General features: G+C 45.2%; 1 protein-coding gene across 6 annotated transcripts in view; it reads right to left on the minus strand.

Annotated features, from left to right (window-relative positions):
* Positions 1 to 15,912, minus strand: part of MGLL (monoglyceride lipase) — an 82,930-nt gene that overhangs the window by 22,748 nt on the left and 44,270 nt on the right. For all 6 annotated transcript variants that reach the window (XM_043550830.1, XM_037904064.2, XM_037904068.2 and 3 more), the window contains one exon: positions 894 to 1,030. In XM_043550830.1, coding sequence (XP_043406765.1) covers positions 894 to 1,030 — 137 coding nt within the window. The remainder of the gene's footprint in view (positions 1 to 893; positions 1,031 to 15,912) is intronic.

Here is a 15,912-nt window from a genome sequence, read left to right on the forward strand (position 1 = left end):
TGCTGTCAGAATCACACTTAAAATCTGCTCACAAAACCAATCCTCCTTTTAGTTTTTCATCCCTAATCCCTGAAACACTATCCAGTACAGTTGTGTAACTGAATGAGACTACAGTGTGTCGCCATATTTTATTCCCAATCCACTCACAAGGCCAGAGTGTATAACCTCCTGGTTACCGGTTCAAATACAAGCCTGGTTGTTGGTGAATGAAAGAAGTTACCATCTGCCAGTTGTTCAGTGCCCCAACTCAGTCTGGTTCCTAGTGGGTTGGTAGGGATGCGCATCACTAATTAGCCCACTGTTGCAAATGGCACTAGCATCCTGATCTCAGCAGAAAGGCCAAGGACTGAATGGGTCACAGAGACTGAAGTCCCCTCTAGGGGTGAGGCAGTGGAGGGGAAGCTTGTACAGTAGAACCTCAGTGTTACGAACACCTCGGGAACAGAGGTGGTTCGTAACTCTGAAATATTCGTAACGCTGAACAAAATGTTTGGGTTGTTTTTTCAAAAGTTTACAACTAAACATTGACTTAATACAGCTTTGAAACTTTACTCTGTGGAAGAAAAATGCTGCTTTTAACCCTCTTAATTTAAATGAAACAAGCACAGAAACAAACTTTCCCTTTATTTTTAAAATCATTTACATTTAACACAGTAGTGTACTTGGCTTTTTTTTGTCTCTGCTGCAGCCTGATTGCATATTTCTGGTTCCAAATGAGGTGTGTCAATGACCGGTCATTTCGTAACTCTGGTTTTCGTAACTCTGAGGTTCTACTGTTTGTTACTTTGCTTTTCTTATAGTAGGTTGTGTGATTCTCATCCCCCAGAATGGGATCCATAATGCTGTGGCAGATGTAATGATGACTATTAAGGTGTACGGTGTAGCATGCTTACCATGGAATGCCCCAGAATGAAAACGGGGAGGTCTGGGTGATCCTTCTTCATGAGGTCAATGTGCTGCAAGCTGTCTCTGATGAAAACATGGAAATCTGACACGACCATGCGGTCACCTTCACTCTGCCCATGGCCAACTGTATGGGGGGAAAGGAAAACATTGCTTCTACATCACACAGAACAATATTAACCTTTTACTTGGCACCTAGATACTCCAGATATGGGTGCATCAGAAATGCAATAGACCGGTAAGTAGGTCAGCAATGTTCTAGTTCCCACATACACTGCTTATTACTTAAATCGGGTCCCACCCAGCTTCCTTCCCCAATACCTCATAATGGATAACTTCAATGTCCTGTAGAAATACACAGTACAATACACAGGACAGCAAAACAAGCTTATGGCTGCCTAGGTCTTGTCTAAGAGGATTGTTAATTCTTCACATACGTATTGGCTCCCCATCATTAGAGACAGGCCTGACTAACAGAGTTCAGATCTAGTCACTGACTACTCTCAAGTTCAGGGACTGTTCCGTTCTGGGGGTTTGGATTGGCCTATTATAGAGACAGAAGGCAGATGCCAAGTTCAGAGTTTGATCCTGATCCAAAGTTGCCCAGAATTTGTGGACGCTAAGATGCAGGCACTCAGATGCCGTGTTGAGGGGTGCAGTGTATATATACATAGAGAGACAGATAATTTTAGATATTGGATTAGACCAGTGGCTCTCAAACTTCATTGCACTGCAGCCCACTTCTAACAACAAAAATTACTACACGACCCCAGTACCCTGTGTGACTCTAGATTATAGAGTCTAGAATCAGGGCTGGCATTAGGGGGTGGTAAGCAGGTCAATTGCCTGAGGCCACATACAGCAAGGGGCCACACAGAGCTAAGTTGATTGGGCTTCGGCTTCAGCCCCGAGCGGCACGGAGTCTAATGGTGGCCCTGGAGGCCCCATTAAAACGAACTTGTGACCCACTTTGGGGTCGCGACCCACAGTTTGAGGACCGCTGGATTAGACTATTATAAGCTAGCAGGTCTCCTGCAAAATTCAGACTTGTGTACAAGCTTTCTCACATTCTGGGGCTCTTGGGACTCTGGTCTTTGATTTTGCCATGTCTGTTCCAGAAACAGTTTTTATATTTGGAGAGACCTGCCTTGTCCTCTCCTTCTGGGGCAATGGGTTAGTGCGCTAGCCTTCACCGATGGAGAGCTGAGTTCAAATGTCAGCTTACTGTAGGGCCACAAGCGTGGGGAGTGTAAATAAGGCTCTCCTCCTAAACAAGTGGTAACGCAAACCCCCAGCCTCCCACCCTGACAGTCTATTTATGCTACACACAGCATTTGTCTTGTTTTTGATCAATTTTTAGTCTCCTCTGCCTTTTTTCCTCTTTGAAGTACACTAGTTACTATGGAAACAATGGTATCTTTAGTAGGGGAGGGATTAGTGACATCCATAAGCACCGTAAAAAGTCCATTTATTAGCATGCCAAGGTTAGAAACCTATATCACACATTGTGGAAACAACAATGTATATATGATGATTATCATAACCACACACATTGTGTGATATATATAATGAATATAATTATTTTTTCCCAAAAAAGAGTCTTGCCGTTTCTATTCAATGTAATTTGTCATTTAAGGAGACCTGGGGGAAACAAAAATTACTGGTTCCATGTTACAGGCTGGCCATGTCTGCCTCTAACACCCACCCTCCTTCGCAGGTGTTGATCCCGCTGGGAAATGCTAAGTGGGCCCTTCTGACTCAGTGATGCAGGTGTCTCTTACCTCCCCTGGATGTTAGGGAGGTGGAGAGGAGATTCTCTAGAAAGAGAGGATCTAAGGTGTAGGCTGAGCAAGCCAGAAGGAGGAATCCTGGGAGTAGCCAAGTCTAGGGAAAAGATGTGAGCAACACTTTATATGATCTTATTAATTTCTGTGTTTGAAATCAAATACCAGGCAGAGGGTGAGTTTGGCTTCCACACAGTGTGTGGACTGTGTTGTACAGCAGGTTGGGAAAGGCACTTGCTCATATTCCATATTCTTTCCTAAAAACATTGGTTTAAAATAAATCTCATCACTAACTCTACACATGGCTTCATTTCCACAAAAGATTAAATTCTACATCTCTTCTGCATTTTAATATTTATTGGTCATGTAAAGCTGTTTTCAGTCCACTGATGTATGGAAGATACTTTGGGAGAAATATGCTAAATGCTTGCTACTGTCTCTACAAATGGTACAGTGATGTACTGTAACATGTCATTTGTAATATACTAGCATGTTGCCAACACGTGGGCTGATCCTGCAAACACACTATTGATTGTAGTGCTTCTTGCCCTGGCCTCAGAGTTAGGAAAGCACTTAAGTGGGTACTTTAGCCCCACTGACTTCATTGGGATTACTAAGAGTAGAAAGCACTGTGCTTGGTGGCTTTTGCAGGCTCAGACCCTCAGAGGGTGCCCTCTTTATTATGTGGAGTTGATTTTTTTTTCTCTTATGATAGATCCTGCCATGAATAGCGTACAATCTTTTATTCGGTGTTTGGAAAGTTCCTTGCACATGGTGCATGCTACCATGCTTAGGCCAGGTGTACACTAGACATTTTTGCCATTATAGTAATGTTGGTTTGGAGTGTGACTTATTTTTTTTTAATGAGATTTCTACACTGGCAAAAGTCCTAGTGTAGATGTTGTTATGCCAGCATAAAAGTGCTTTTGTTGATCCTAATAGGACGTACATACCCCAGTGATACAAAAAGAATTCAGTGGAGCCAGAGAGCAGTTAGTGTACTCAGTTACACCTGGAGGATGGGTCAGGCCCAATTAAAGATTAGGCCGAGCTGTGGCAGAGTGGAGGAGCTTGAATTAGTCCTATCTGAGAGGAGCCATGGTCACTAATAAAGGAAGGCCTTCAGGGCAGTATAAGGGAATCAGGAGGCTGAGGGACAGAGTAGGCCTTGAGATCCTGTCTCAAGAAGGGAGCTTTGGCAAAGGGTTGAGAGAGATACCGGGAAGCCACAGGGGTGAAGTGAGCTCTTGTGGTGAGCCTTGACAAAAGAACAAGACCCCCCAGAGAAGCAAGACTCCAGAGGTTGAATTTCAGGAGGAAAGAGAGAGGTGTACAGAGGGCCTTGGGAGAAGCAGACAGGAGCCAGTTCTCCAGGGCAAAAGCCCTGGAAGACACTGTTCAGTACAGGAGTTGCAAAGAATTCTGCAGCGTCTGGGGAGGGGTGAAGGTCTGTGAATGAGTGAGCCCAGGTAGGGGCTGGGGAAAAGGACCTAGAGACAGGCTGAGGAAGGCAGCAAGGAATCTGAAGGAGCAGATGTTAGCTGTTTGCTACAGGGTCCTTGGAGAGGAACCCAGAGGATAAGGAGGGCCTGGGTTTCCCTACCAGCTGGGAGGAAGGTGGCATGAAAGCCCTGATATAAGGGATGTAAGGACCGGCTGGCATAAAATCACTGGACTATTGTTTTGTAGGACTCTGTTACCCTGGAAGGGCTGGGACTAAAAGTCAACTGGCTGCTGGGCTGGCTGAGTCACAAGACAAAGCCAGATAGGTTGTCTGCAGGGGGCTCTACAGTAGAAGAGCCTGCAATGCCACGCCCAGCCACAAGGAGTGTGTGCCAGCCAGTGAGTCATTCTTACATTGGTATAGTTTATTTCGCACAGGGAACTGGTATAAGCTATACTAAGAAAAGCACTATTTTGGTATAAGCTGTGTCTATGCTCAGAGGGTCACCAGTCTAAATACATTGGTATAGCTATCCTGGCAAACCTTTTCTGGCATAGGCCTGGTCTATACTTAAAAATGAGATTGATCTAGCTATGTCGCTCAGGAGTGCGCTGAGTGCCGTCCTTTGGTCGACCTATCCCCTGGTGTAGCTGCAGTTGACAGAAGAATGATTTAATCAACCTAGCTACTGCCTCTCGGAGAGACGGATTAACCACATCAATAGACAAACCCCTTCCATTGATGTAGGAAGCGTCTGTGCTACAGCAGCAGGCTACGGCACCGTACCTGTGCTGCTGTCGCGCTGTAGTGTAGACGTGCCCCACGCAAACAGCAGTGAGATGGCTAGGGCTCATTGACTTTCAGAGGAAGTTAGACACCCCGCTGCCATTTGTGCCTCTGAGAATCTTCGCCTCTACAAACGGTACGTGCGCATCTAGTGGTGTGCAAGGCATTTTGTTTAATGTTGCATATAAAGTCATAACAACACTTTGCACTGAAATGGTACCTTTCAATCCAAAGAAGTCTCAGCACTTCTCAAACGTTAAGGAATGAACTCTCCTAACACCTCTGAGGGGAAGAGCCATGTCAGTATTTCCAGTTTTACAGATAGGGAAAGGCCTGGGGAGATTCAGTGAATTCTGCAAGCTGGCACAGTGATTTAATGGCAGAGTTAAGAATAGAACCCAGGAGTCCTGATTCCCTTCCCCCTGTTTGCACCCATTAGATGAGCATTCCCCTCTCAGATCTCATAAAACAACAGATTAGGGGGATTTCCCGCTGCATGTAACAGGAGTGATGCATGGGTAATAAAGGGAGAACAGACTCCTGCACCCCCTCCCCCCGTTAATATATTTTTATTTTTGGCATTGATACTATTATTACCGATCCAGCAGTGTTAATGAGAGAGTCTGCGTAGATCACACTAAGACATACTTTTTTCCCCTTCATTTTATTTTAACAGAGCAGTCACTGCACTTTTATCTTTTCCTCCCTAAGAAACCAAACCTGCTCTGAACGGTAATGAGTCCATTAAAAGTTAGAATCTCCCAACTGACAACTGCTCAGGGCAGGGAGCTGAGACCTTCTGAGCTAAATGAAAGGAGGTGGCACAACCAAACATCAATACAGTAAAGACTGCTGATATTTTTCCTTCAAATTTTACAGACTTTGGAAGAGTTTGTGAGAGAGTAAAGGGGCCAAATGCATCCCTAATAAAACCCCAATATCTGCAATGGGGTTACACAAGGGATGAATCTGGCCTAATGGTTCTAAAAAGCCAGTTTCATGAAAGTTGGTGCAGAAAAAAGCTACATCTGTGAAATGTCTGGAGGATGAAACTAAGCAAGTGATGCCTCAAAAGTGAGGAGCACAATAGTGGGTCACAGAAACGCCATAAGCTCTAAAGCCCTGTGATTTGGACAACTTGTCTTTGAGGCGAGAAATCCCAAAATACACGAGCCAGTAAGCCACCTTGCTCAGAACTTTTATCTAACGTACAGAGACAGCCATTTTAATGACATGCCTTTCAAGACGCTCAGCTGAAAGGGCTGAAAATGGAAGAGACGTCATCACCACACAAATTCTATAACATGGGCTTGATTTTCCAAATTATGCAATTGTGTGTCTAATTTGCCCACTCAACCACTACTATTGCAAATGCAAATAGCCAGAGACGACAATGCAATGGCTGTAACTAAATGCACAAACTCAGTGTACAGCCACATGCATGTTGTTGTTTTTTAAATAAATCAGGCCACTATTCTTTTTTTAAATTGTTATTCCTAAAATGAGAGGGTCTAATCCTGCCTTCTTTACTCCAGCAAAAGCACCATTGCAAAATGTTGTGTGTTTTGCCTGAGTAAGGACTGAAGGAGGATTGCAAGGATTTCGCCCACTGACATTAGAAAAGGAAAATAAGCAGTAGGCCATTTTATCCTCCCCCATGGCCAGAGCAGGACTGTTCCCTAACGTCTGATCAGAATATAATAACTTCGAGTCCAAACCCAGAACAGCAAGAGGAGCGGATGACAAACTCAACCATGTCTGAATGGGGCCTTGGGCACATGAGTTTCAGCCAAGAATCATAGTCATGTAATTTAAGGCCAGAAGGAACCACCAGGTCATCTACTCCGACATCCTGAATATCACAGGCTACCAGCACCCACACACTAAACCCAACAACTGGAGCCGTAACTAGGCATTTTAGCGCCTGGGGTGAACAAGCATATTTGCATCCCCTACCGTTTTTTCCTGCCCCCTCAGCTTTGTGCCCTGCTCGCCCCATCCTGGTTACAGCCCTGCCAGCAGCCAAAATTAGACCAAAGTATTACAGCCCTCAGGAGCCTAAACTATTATGTGGAGTCTAGATCCTGCATTGTTACACATCTTTCCAGAAGGAGAACTACTGACTAGCCTTGCTGGAAGGTGGGGGTGGGGGGATGGAAGAGGGAGCATTTGGGGGTATGGAGAGAGAGAGAGCTACCACATGTAAGCAAGGATTTGCTGAAATATTCATCCTGCCTGCGTTATTCGCGCAGTTCTGCTTGCTCCTACATCCTAGAATTGCCTTGCCTGCTTTGACCCCAGTCCCCTGGTGTGATGGAGTCTTGCTCTTGAAAAAAGACTGCAAAGTGAAGTCACCAAGAGCCCTTCACGCTCTTTAGGAGACTTGACACATGGGCAAGTTTGCAGAGGTGCTCAGCAAAAATGCACAGTGCAACTTTACACACTTTAATACAGGGTGAATGGTGCATCAATGGCTATTAGCCAGGATGGACAGGGATGGTGTCCCTAGCCTCTGTTTGCCAGAAGCTGGGAATGAGTGACGGGGTGGATCACTCGGTGATTACCTGTTCTGTTCATTCCCTCTGGGGCACCTGGCATTGGCCACTGTCAGAAGACAGGATACTGGGCTAGATGGACCTTTGGTCTGACCCATATGGCTGTTCTTATGTTCTGACACTTCCTGATGAGTGAGCTCAAGGAACTTGCACAGCCCTGCACTGCCACCACTGAAGGAACTAACCCATCATCCACAATGATAAACATGCTATGTGCTTAGGGTGACCAGACGTCCCGATTTTATAGGGACAGTCCTGATATTTGGGGCTTTGTCTCATATAGGTGCCAATTACCCCCCACCCCCGTCATGATTTTTCCCACTTGCTCTCTGGGCACCCTGTATGTGCTTCTCCTGCTGGTGATGGCCTGGGGATGATTAACATATAGCATGATGCCTTCTCCTTGAAGTCAATGGGAGCTGCAGTTCTCAGCAAAAATCAGGCCTTTAAATACAGTAAATTAGATAAGCAAGGCATTAGCCACACTGGATATCATGGTAGTGTCTGCTCTTCGCCTCTCCCAGGTCCTAGGGCCTCTGTCACATTATTTCACAGATGTATTAAAGGGTTGGTGAAGACTGTTTAAACCTCATCAAGGTCAATATGTGGTGAGTTTGCTGGAGAGACCGGGTCCTTTTGAAAGGCTTTTTATAAAAGGTGCTAGCAGCTTTCATTTCAAACTTAGAGAGGAGTAAAGAGAACTAGGCAATGCGCTGGTGCTTTTTATAGCCTGGTTTCTTCTCTACATCACACAGTGATCCCTTCTTGGGAGAAGGAAGGCTCCAATCTTCCTGGAATCATGTAAATTATTGATGGAAAAATCCCACTAGGTCTTTCAGATCAGCTCCCTGTCCATGCAGGACAGGGGTGAAAGTAATATTAAATTCTTACCTGGAAGGGGCGGGGCCTCGGACAGAAGGGGCAGGGCTGGGGGTCAGCCTCCCCCAACCAGCCCATCTGCGCTGCCTGGCCTGCACTGCCTAGGGCTCCGGCAGTGATTTAAAAGGGCCCGGGGCTCTGGCTGCTGCCGCAGTAGCAGCGGTCAGGAGCCCCAGGCCCTTTTAAATTGCCGGGCCCGGGGCAACTGCCCCTTTTGTCCCCTCTGTCGGTGGCCCGGGGTGGGCGGGGGGGAGGAGGCGCAAAAGGGGCGCTGCCAGCTGGGTACGGGCCGGTACCAGCTTCTTACTGGTACGCCGTACTGGCCAGTACCAGCCCACTTTCACCCCAATGCAGGATTGTTCTTTATCAAACGACTGTTAGTTTTCTCTTTAGTTTTAAATGTTTCACATGATGATGCTTCCACTACTTCCCTTGGGAGATTATTCCACAGTCCAAAAGATCCCATGATCATAATTTCATCCTATTCCTCTGTTATCTCCCTTAAATTCCTATGTGGTACCCTCCCTCGTTGGTGCTTAAACCCGTCAAATATTTATGGACTTTCATCATCACTTTACATATTACTTACAAGCCATACATATTTATTTATTTTAATCCTTTCCTGTAAATCAAGCCTTCTAAGACACAGGCAGCAGCCTAACTCTGGTTTTTAGTGAATCGTTTTTCACAGCTTTATCTAGAACATTTCATTGCAGGAGGATTAGGTGGTCAGGGAAAATGCAGCGACAGATACTAATCTCAGTTGTGCTGGGGTAAATCTGTTGACTTAGTGGAGTCACTCCAGATTTGAAATGGTGTCAGTGATATCAGAAGTTCTGGGCATATTCTGCCCTTTATCCCTTCACTCCCAGTTTACCACTGAAAAATCATGAGACTGGGAAAGATCTTCAGCCTAGAGAGGAGCTGAGATGCAGTGCTTGAATCGGGATCCAAAGTTCAGTGGAGGTCAGGTCTGGGAGTCTGGGTTACACCCATCTTTACTTAAGACAAAGGCTGCTTAGTGACCAGGGCGTAGGATATTATCACAGGGCTCCCTGATGGAACTCTGTCCCTAAGGGTACGTCTCTACTGGAGATGGAAGGTGTAATTTCCAGTTTGAGGAGACATACCCATGCTAGCTCTGATTGAGCCAGTCTGCTAAAAATACAAGTTTAGTCATGGCAGTGCAAGTAATGGGATGGGCTAGTCACCCTACTATGTACCTAAGGTCTCACACAGGATCTTACTTGGGGTGGCTGATCATGCTGCTGCCGCTACACTTCGATCCTGCTAAAAATAGAGCAAGTGCAGGTACATCTATTTGAGCTGGAAAGTACACCCCCAGTGCCACTGTAGACAACCCCCTGATCCAACAGGTTGTAAAATAAGGGGAAAGAATAAGAAGATACATCTCTCCTTTTACTCATGTTCTAGGTCAGTTTCCCACTAGGCTTTCTCTAACTTCTAGGCTTCTACAGTTCAAAGGGGAAGCTATTAACCGATGAAGGAGGGAGGGAGAAGATCACAGTCTACCAGCCCAAGCAGTGCTTTGTCTGTAGCCAGAATTCAGCTCCCACTCTGAGTGTAAATAAATATTAAATCCAAATGGCACTAAGAAAGAAGCTGGGATCCAGAGATTTGTAAAGGTAGTTAAAGGTGAAAACTCTGTCATCACCCACATAGTCAAGAGCATCTCCCATAAAGCAGAATCCACACATAAGGGATGCTTATTAATTATGCCACAAGAGACCTTCAGCAAGGCAGAAATTAGATTCAATGCAGCAGTGGTGTGGCTGATTTAATAAGCTGGAGTGCGGCTGAGAAGCTCCTTTTCAATTCCAGTAAGCCTTTTGGAGCTAGAAAGGGTGGTTTTACTGCTTCAGAAGTAGCTGGGCCGTAGCAGCGGGTATATTATGGAGGATCCTGCCATCACTCTGAGCAGTGTAGTGGAAAGGAGGGCATTTCATTGGAGCTCAAACCAAGTTCCAGCTGTAGGACTCATTAGTTACCCCACTGCCTCTCTGATCAATAAGCCCATGCAGGAACCAAAAGAAACAGCAGAGTGACAAGGTGAATATCCAAACCCTATGGGGGTAGGAGGGCATTATCCTTATTAGATTCCCCCCAAACAAAAATCATTAAAACCCAGTTCAAATTGCTGTCGCAGTAATCGGGTGCGCTGCCCCTTTGAGGCTCCCTTGAGCACCGCCATCAGGGGACAGGCCTGGCTTCCTGCACCTCACTCTAGGTGGTACCAGGTGGTCCAACCACTCTTAGACTGGATCTCTGTACAGCAGCCCTGTGTTTACCAACTGCGTTTATCTGACAGGCCCAGGCACCCGTAAGCTGTTTCCTCTGGGCACATGTGAGCAGCAGCTGATTAAATTGACTCTAAAAAACAGCCTCTTCAAAACAAAGCATTATTTATTCACCCAAGGTACATAGGTCTAGATGCATGGGTATTACCTACAGTCCTGCACCTAAATCTTGACCTTTCAAGCTTTTGAAAGTTCTCCTCAGCCCAGATACATCCATCTCTGGGATGAGTGATTTTCAGAGTAGCAGCGGTGTTAGTCTGTATCTGCAAAAAGAACAGGAGTACTTGTGGCACCTTAGAGACTAACCAATTTATTAGAGCATAAGCTTTTGTGAGCTACAGCTCACTTCATCAAGTACTCCTGTTCTTTTTGGGATGAGTGAAACACACTTCCCTTCTGCAGCTTCTGTCTTGTTCTCTCTGCCAGAGGCTCATCTCTAGCCACTCAGTCCCCCTTCCTCCCTAGGTCAGCATCTTTAAGGTTTAGGAGCCCCTTTGATCCTTAAAAAGAAAAGGAGTACTTGTGGCACCTTAGAGACTAACAAATTTATTTGAGCATAAGCTTTCGTGAGTTACAAACTCACGAAAGCTTATGCTCAAATAAATTTGTTAGTCTCTAAGGTGCCACAAGTACTCCTTTTCTTTCTGCGGATACAGACTAACACAGCTGCTCCTCTGAAACCTTTGATCCTTGGCCTTCAGCCTTGGAAGGAGTAAACTATGCTAGCCTGGTGGGAGACAGGCAAAGGTGTTCCCCAATTAATAGCTTCCTCCGACCCATTTGTTTCCTTATCTTTGCCATTGTTTCATTTCCTGTTTGCTTCCCCCATAACAGTCCCCTTGAACTTAACTCCAGTCAGACAGGCTAATGCCACACAGAAACTGAATTACTGATAATTATGAAAAAAAATACTTCCTCCTTCTCCGCAGTTGCTCAAGTGCACGTAGCATCAACACAGCCACCAAAACCCCATGAAATCACTGGTAAAGTCCTCACCCATCTCTTGCAACCCACACCCATTATTTTCCTCTTCTCTACCTTACCTTGCCCACACCCACCACCCACAAAACATGGCTTCTCCCTCCACCTCCACACCAAACATGTGACTTTCAACTCCAACCAGGTGGAGTGGTTAGAAATTGAGGTGTCCTGGTTTTTCAGTGTTGAACTGGTTTTGTACTGAAGTTGATGGACAGTGTGTAGATTTTTAGCTGATGGTTATGCTGAAGTGAGTCATGCTGGATAACTGTCAATAGCAGTGGAAATAGTTTGCATAAGAGTTTGTTAGTTTTGGAAGTCATAGGAGTTGAATTATTTAGGTGATGGAATTATGAAGAGTAGGGTATTTTTAGTAGCTGATGTCTGTATTTAGATCATCTGTACTTTGATTTTAAGCTTGTCAGGACATCGGCTGTCTTTTTCGCATGTGCAGCACCTATTATGGTGGAGACCTGGACTCTGAGTGGGGCCCTTAGGAGTCACAGCAATACAAATAATAAATAATCACAACATGTGATCAGAGTTAAGGCTGCACGTTTTGTGTGGAGGCAGGTGGAGGCACACAGGCAGTGGATGTGGGTGAGAAAATGCAAAGACAAAATCATAAACGTAGGTTGCAAGGGCTGTGTGAGGACTTGGTGGTTTCCTGTTTTTTTGTTAAGTATCCTCACACCTTCTTGTCAACTGTCTAAATGGGCCATCTTGATTATCACTACGAAAGTTTTTTTTCTCCTGTTGATAATAGCTCATCTTAATTAATTAGCCTCTTACAGTTTGTATGGCAACTTCCTAGTTCTCTGTATGTGTGTGTGTGTGTGTATATATATATATATATCTTCTTATTATATGTTCCATTCTATGCATCCGATGAAGTGGGCTATAGCCCATGAAAGCTTATGCTCTAATAAATTTGTTAGTCTCTAAGGTGCCACAAGTCCTCCTGTTCTTTTTGCGGATACAAGACTAACATGGCTGCTACTCTGAAACCTGTTTTTTTAAGGTTTATGTGGAAAAATACCAAATGTACTAGTAAACATTTGAAATTACATCAGAACAGTTCACTACTGAGCAGAACACACTATTTAAAAATGAATCAAGTATATACTTTTTATTGAGTGAGCAAAGTTCATTAATTAAACATACGAGATTTCAAAGCTCCCTGATGCTGTTTTCATCATTTGTTTAACAAGTCACATACCTCATCTGCCATTCAAACACAAACAACTAAAGCAGCAGGAACAAACATCAAAGCAGGACAATCAACATCTGGAAAAGTCAAGAGACTGTTCCGTATCCTTCATATCATGCAAAGCAAATGCTACACTCACAGAACAAACACACACAGGAAGCAGCTCAGACTTCACCAGAAAGATGGGGAGCTGCAAAACAAGCTTCCTCACGCTGGGAACCATCTCTTAGCAACAAACACAAAGTGAACTTAAAAAGAAAAGGAGTACTTGTGGCACCTTAGAGACTAACCAATTTATTTGAGCATAAGCTTTCGTGAGCTTATGCTCAAATAAATTGGTTAGTCTCTAAGGTGCCACAAGTACTCCTTTTCTTTTTGCGAATACAGACTAACACGGCTGTTACTCTGAAACAAAGTGAACTTGTTCTCCATCCACCTGCCAACAATCAAGGCAGGACTGTTCCCTACAAGATATTCACCAGTGTCTGCCTAGGTAATTAAATGGCCCCCATTACCTTAGTATTTGAGCACCTTACAATTGTCAATGTGTTTATCCTCACAACATGAGGTAGGGCAGTACTATTCTCCCCACTGGACAGGCAGGGGATCCAGGCACAGAGAAACCAAGTGACTCGCTCAAGGTGACACAGGAGGTTGGTGGCAGAGAAGGGAACTGAATGCAGGTCTCCAAAATTCCAGGCTATCACCCTAACCACTGGATCATACTTCTTCCTTCTAGTTCTGAAATGTCTCTCAAAGCCCATTTTTAGTGAACTGTGTCATCTTTTACCTGCACAGAACACACCAGGTATAGCTTATCACCTGCACACACATAGCTAGTATATACAGTGCTCTCAGATGCTGTGATGATGGGCATGTTATAAGACCACAGAGGGAGAGATACACGAGGAATATCCCACTCATCCTCTGTACAGTACACACTAAGGATATCCTGCCTGTGACCTGCCTAGAGCATAGGAGATGTGTCCCATCCATCCTCTAATACAGGGGGCTTTTTCCCTACAAGATCAGGATGATCTATTTTCTTTCAGCATTTACAGGATGGGTTTTTTTCCATCTCCTTCCTCACACAAACACTGCAGTGCACTGAGAGCCTTCTCCTCCCACATCAGACACACATTTGCAGAGCCAGGATATTTTTAGACAAGCGCATGCACACACATACATTATTATTTGTTGCCTTGGCAAAAAAAGAAAAATTGGAAACGGGCAATTTTCTAGGCTAAAATTATTAGTGTCTTATTGCTTGGGATCTGAGAACTCCTGTGAAGCCACTTATAGTCTTTACTGTGCTCAGATGATAAACAAAATGACCTAGTATATTAGAATAGCTGTTAATTGCAACAGCTAGTCCAGCAAGGTAAAGTGTAGTTCAGAATTTCGGTCAATGTTAAGGATCCAATTCAGCTCTGGTATAAGCAGGCACCCTCTTTTGAGTTCAGTAGAATGGCCCCTCCTTAAAGGAAGGTTGGATTCAGCACTGAGCTTTGCTTTCTTTAAAAGACATTATTGGAAGGTGATATTGATAATCCCACAGCAAAGCTTCAAAGTGAGCATGTTGCAAAGTAACAGGTTCTTTGCAGAGTTCACTTGCAAATAACTACAACTGAATTGGCAATATTAAAACTAACTCCTGCAATGCACTGTAATATGGGGGATGCAATGGTTGTGTGAAAAGCATCGTTTAGCTAGTTAGTCCTTGTACCAGCCCTGCCTTTGAGATAGTCACAGCAAAATCTTTGCATAGTTTTGAATGGCTTGCGAAGGGGTCACGGCAGATGTTCTGTCTCCTTCCCATACATCCCTCTGCATTCATGGGAGATGCAGTTCTTTATTCAGCTACTTTTGAAATGCAGTTTCTGAGGCCAGCACTGAACCCACTCTCTTCACGCATATTAAGGCAACAGGCTGACAGGAATGGATGCCCTAGTCTATTGATTAACTGTGATCCGTCGTCCTAAACTGTTATGTAATGCTGCTGCATGTGGTTAAATAGCCGTTGAGTTCCACCCCAAAAGAAGCTGCATTTCAGTAGGGGATGAAGGGATTCCTATCAAATATTTTGTTTCTCAGGAAGAAAATCTCTATATAAATTTAAGATCTATAATCAGCAATGCAATCCATAGGCTGTCTCTAAGGAACTGTATATCCAGGCATTAAGTGGTTGTGCTAAAGGCCCTGTAACAATTTTTCACTGTTGCTTCAGCAGCAACTGGACAGTGTTTGATTGCCTCCAGGGCAGAAGGGTGACAGTGGCTAATGTTAGAGTTTGTCTCCAATGACCTATCACCCTGGGAACTTTACGATGACACAGGGCTGTGATGGGATGTACCAACCAACCCTGCAATGGGCAGGCAGGGGTTCACTATTTACTTTGGGCCCAAGAGGCCACAGCCCCTCGCCCTTGCTGGGCATGCTCCTGGTAGAGGGAGTATATAAAGGGAAGCAGCTCAGCTCAGTCTGGACTGGCTGAGGAGGAGACTAGACCTGCCGCAGGCTCCTGTGGAAGAACCGCCAAGATTGCTGAGGCAGGGGACCCTGACTGCGCTGCGGAGAACCAGTTGGCTGTGGGGACTGAAGGGGATGCCAAGCCACTCTCAGCTGAGGAGATGCCTGAGGCATGCCTAAGAGTAGGAAGCAACCCAGGGAACACGCTGGGTGATACAGAGACCTAAGCCCTGCATCAGGGGAACTGGTTTTGGAGAGGCCTGGGTGGGAACCTAGTGGAGTAGGGTGGGCCCGGGTTCCCCTACCCTCCCTGCACCTATGCCGAGGCGCTACTGCCAGGGGCTGTCAGTGCTAGGTGCTATTGCTTTGGGCTATTGATACTGCTGCTATTGCCTGGGGTTGCTGACAGTAGGCACGACAGCTGGGGACGATCTGTACTAGGTGCTACAGCTGGGAATTATCGGAACTAGGCACTACTGCTGGAAACTATTGCTACTAGGCGCTACAGCTGTGGATTGTTGATGTGAGGTCTTACTGCCTTGGACACTTGCCACTAGGCCTTGCTGCCCTGAAGGTAAGGGCGGCT

This window comes from Chelonia mydas, chromosome 7 (genome assembly GCF_015237465.2).
Source record: "Chelonia mydas isolate rCheMyd1 chromosome 7, rCheMyd1.pri.v2, whole genome shotgun sequence".
Classification (NCBI taxonomy): Eukaryota; Metazoa; Chordata; order Testudines; family Cheloniidae; genus Chelonia; species Chelonia mydas.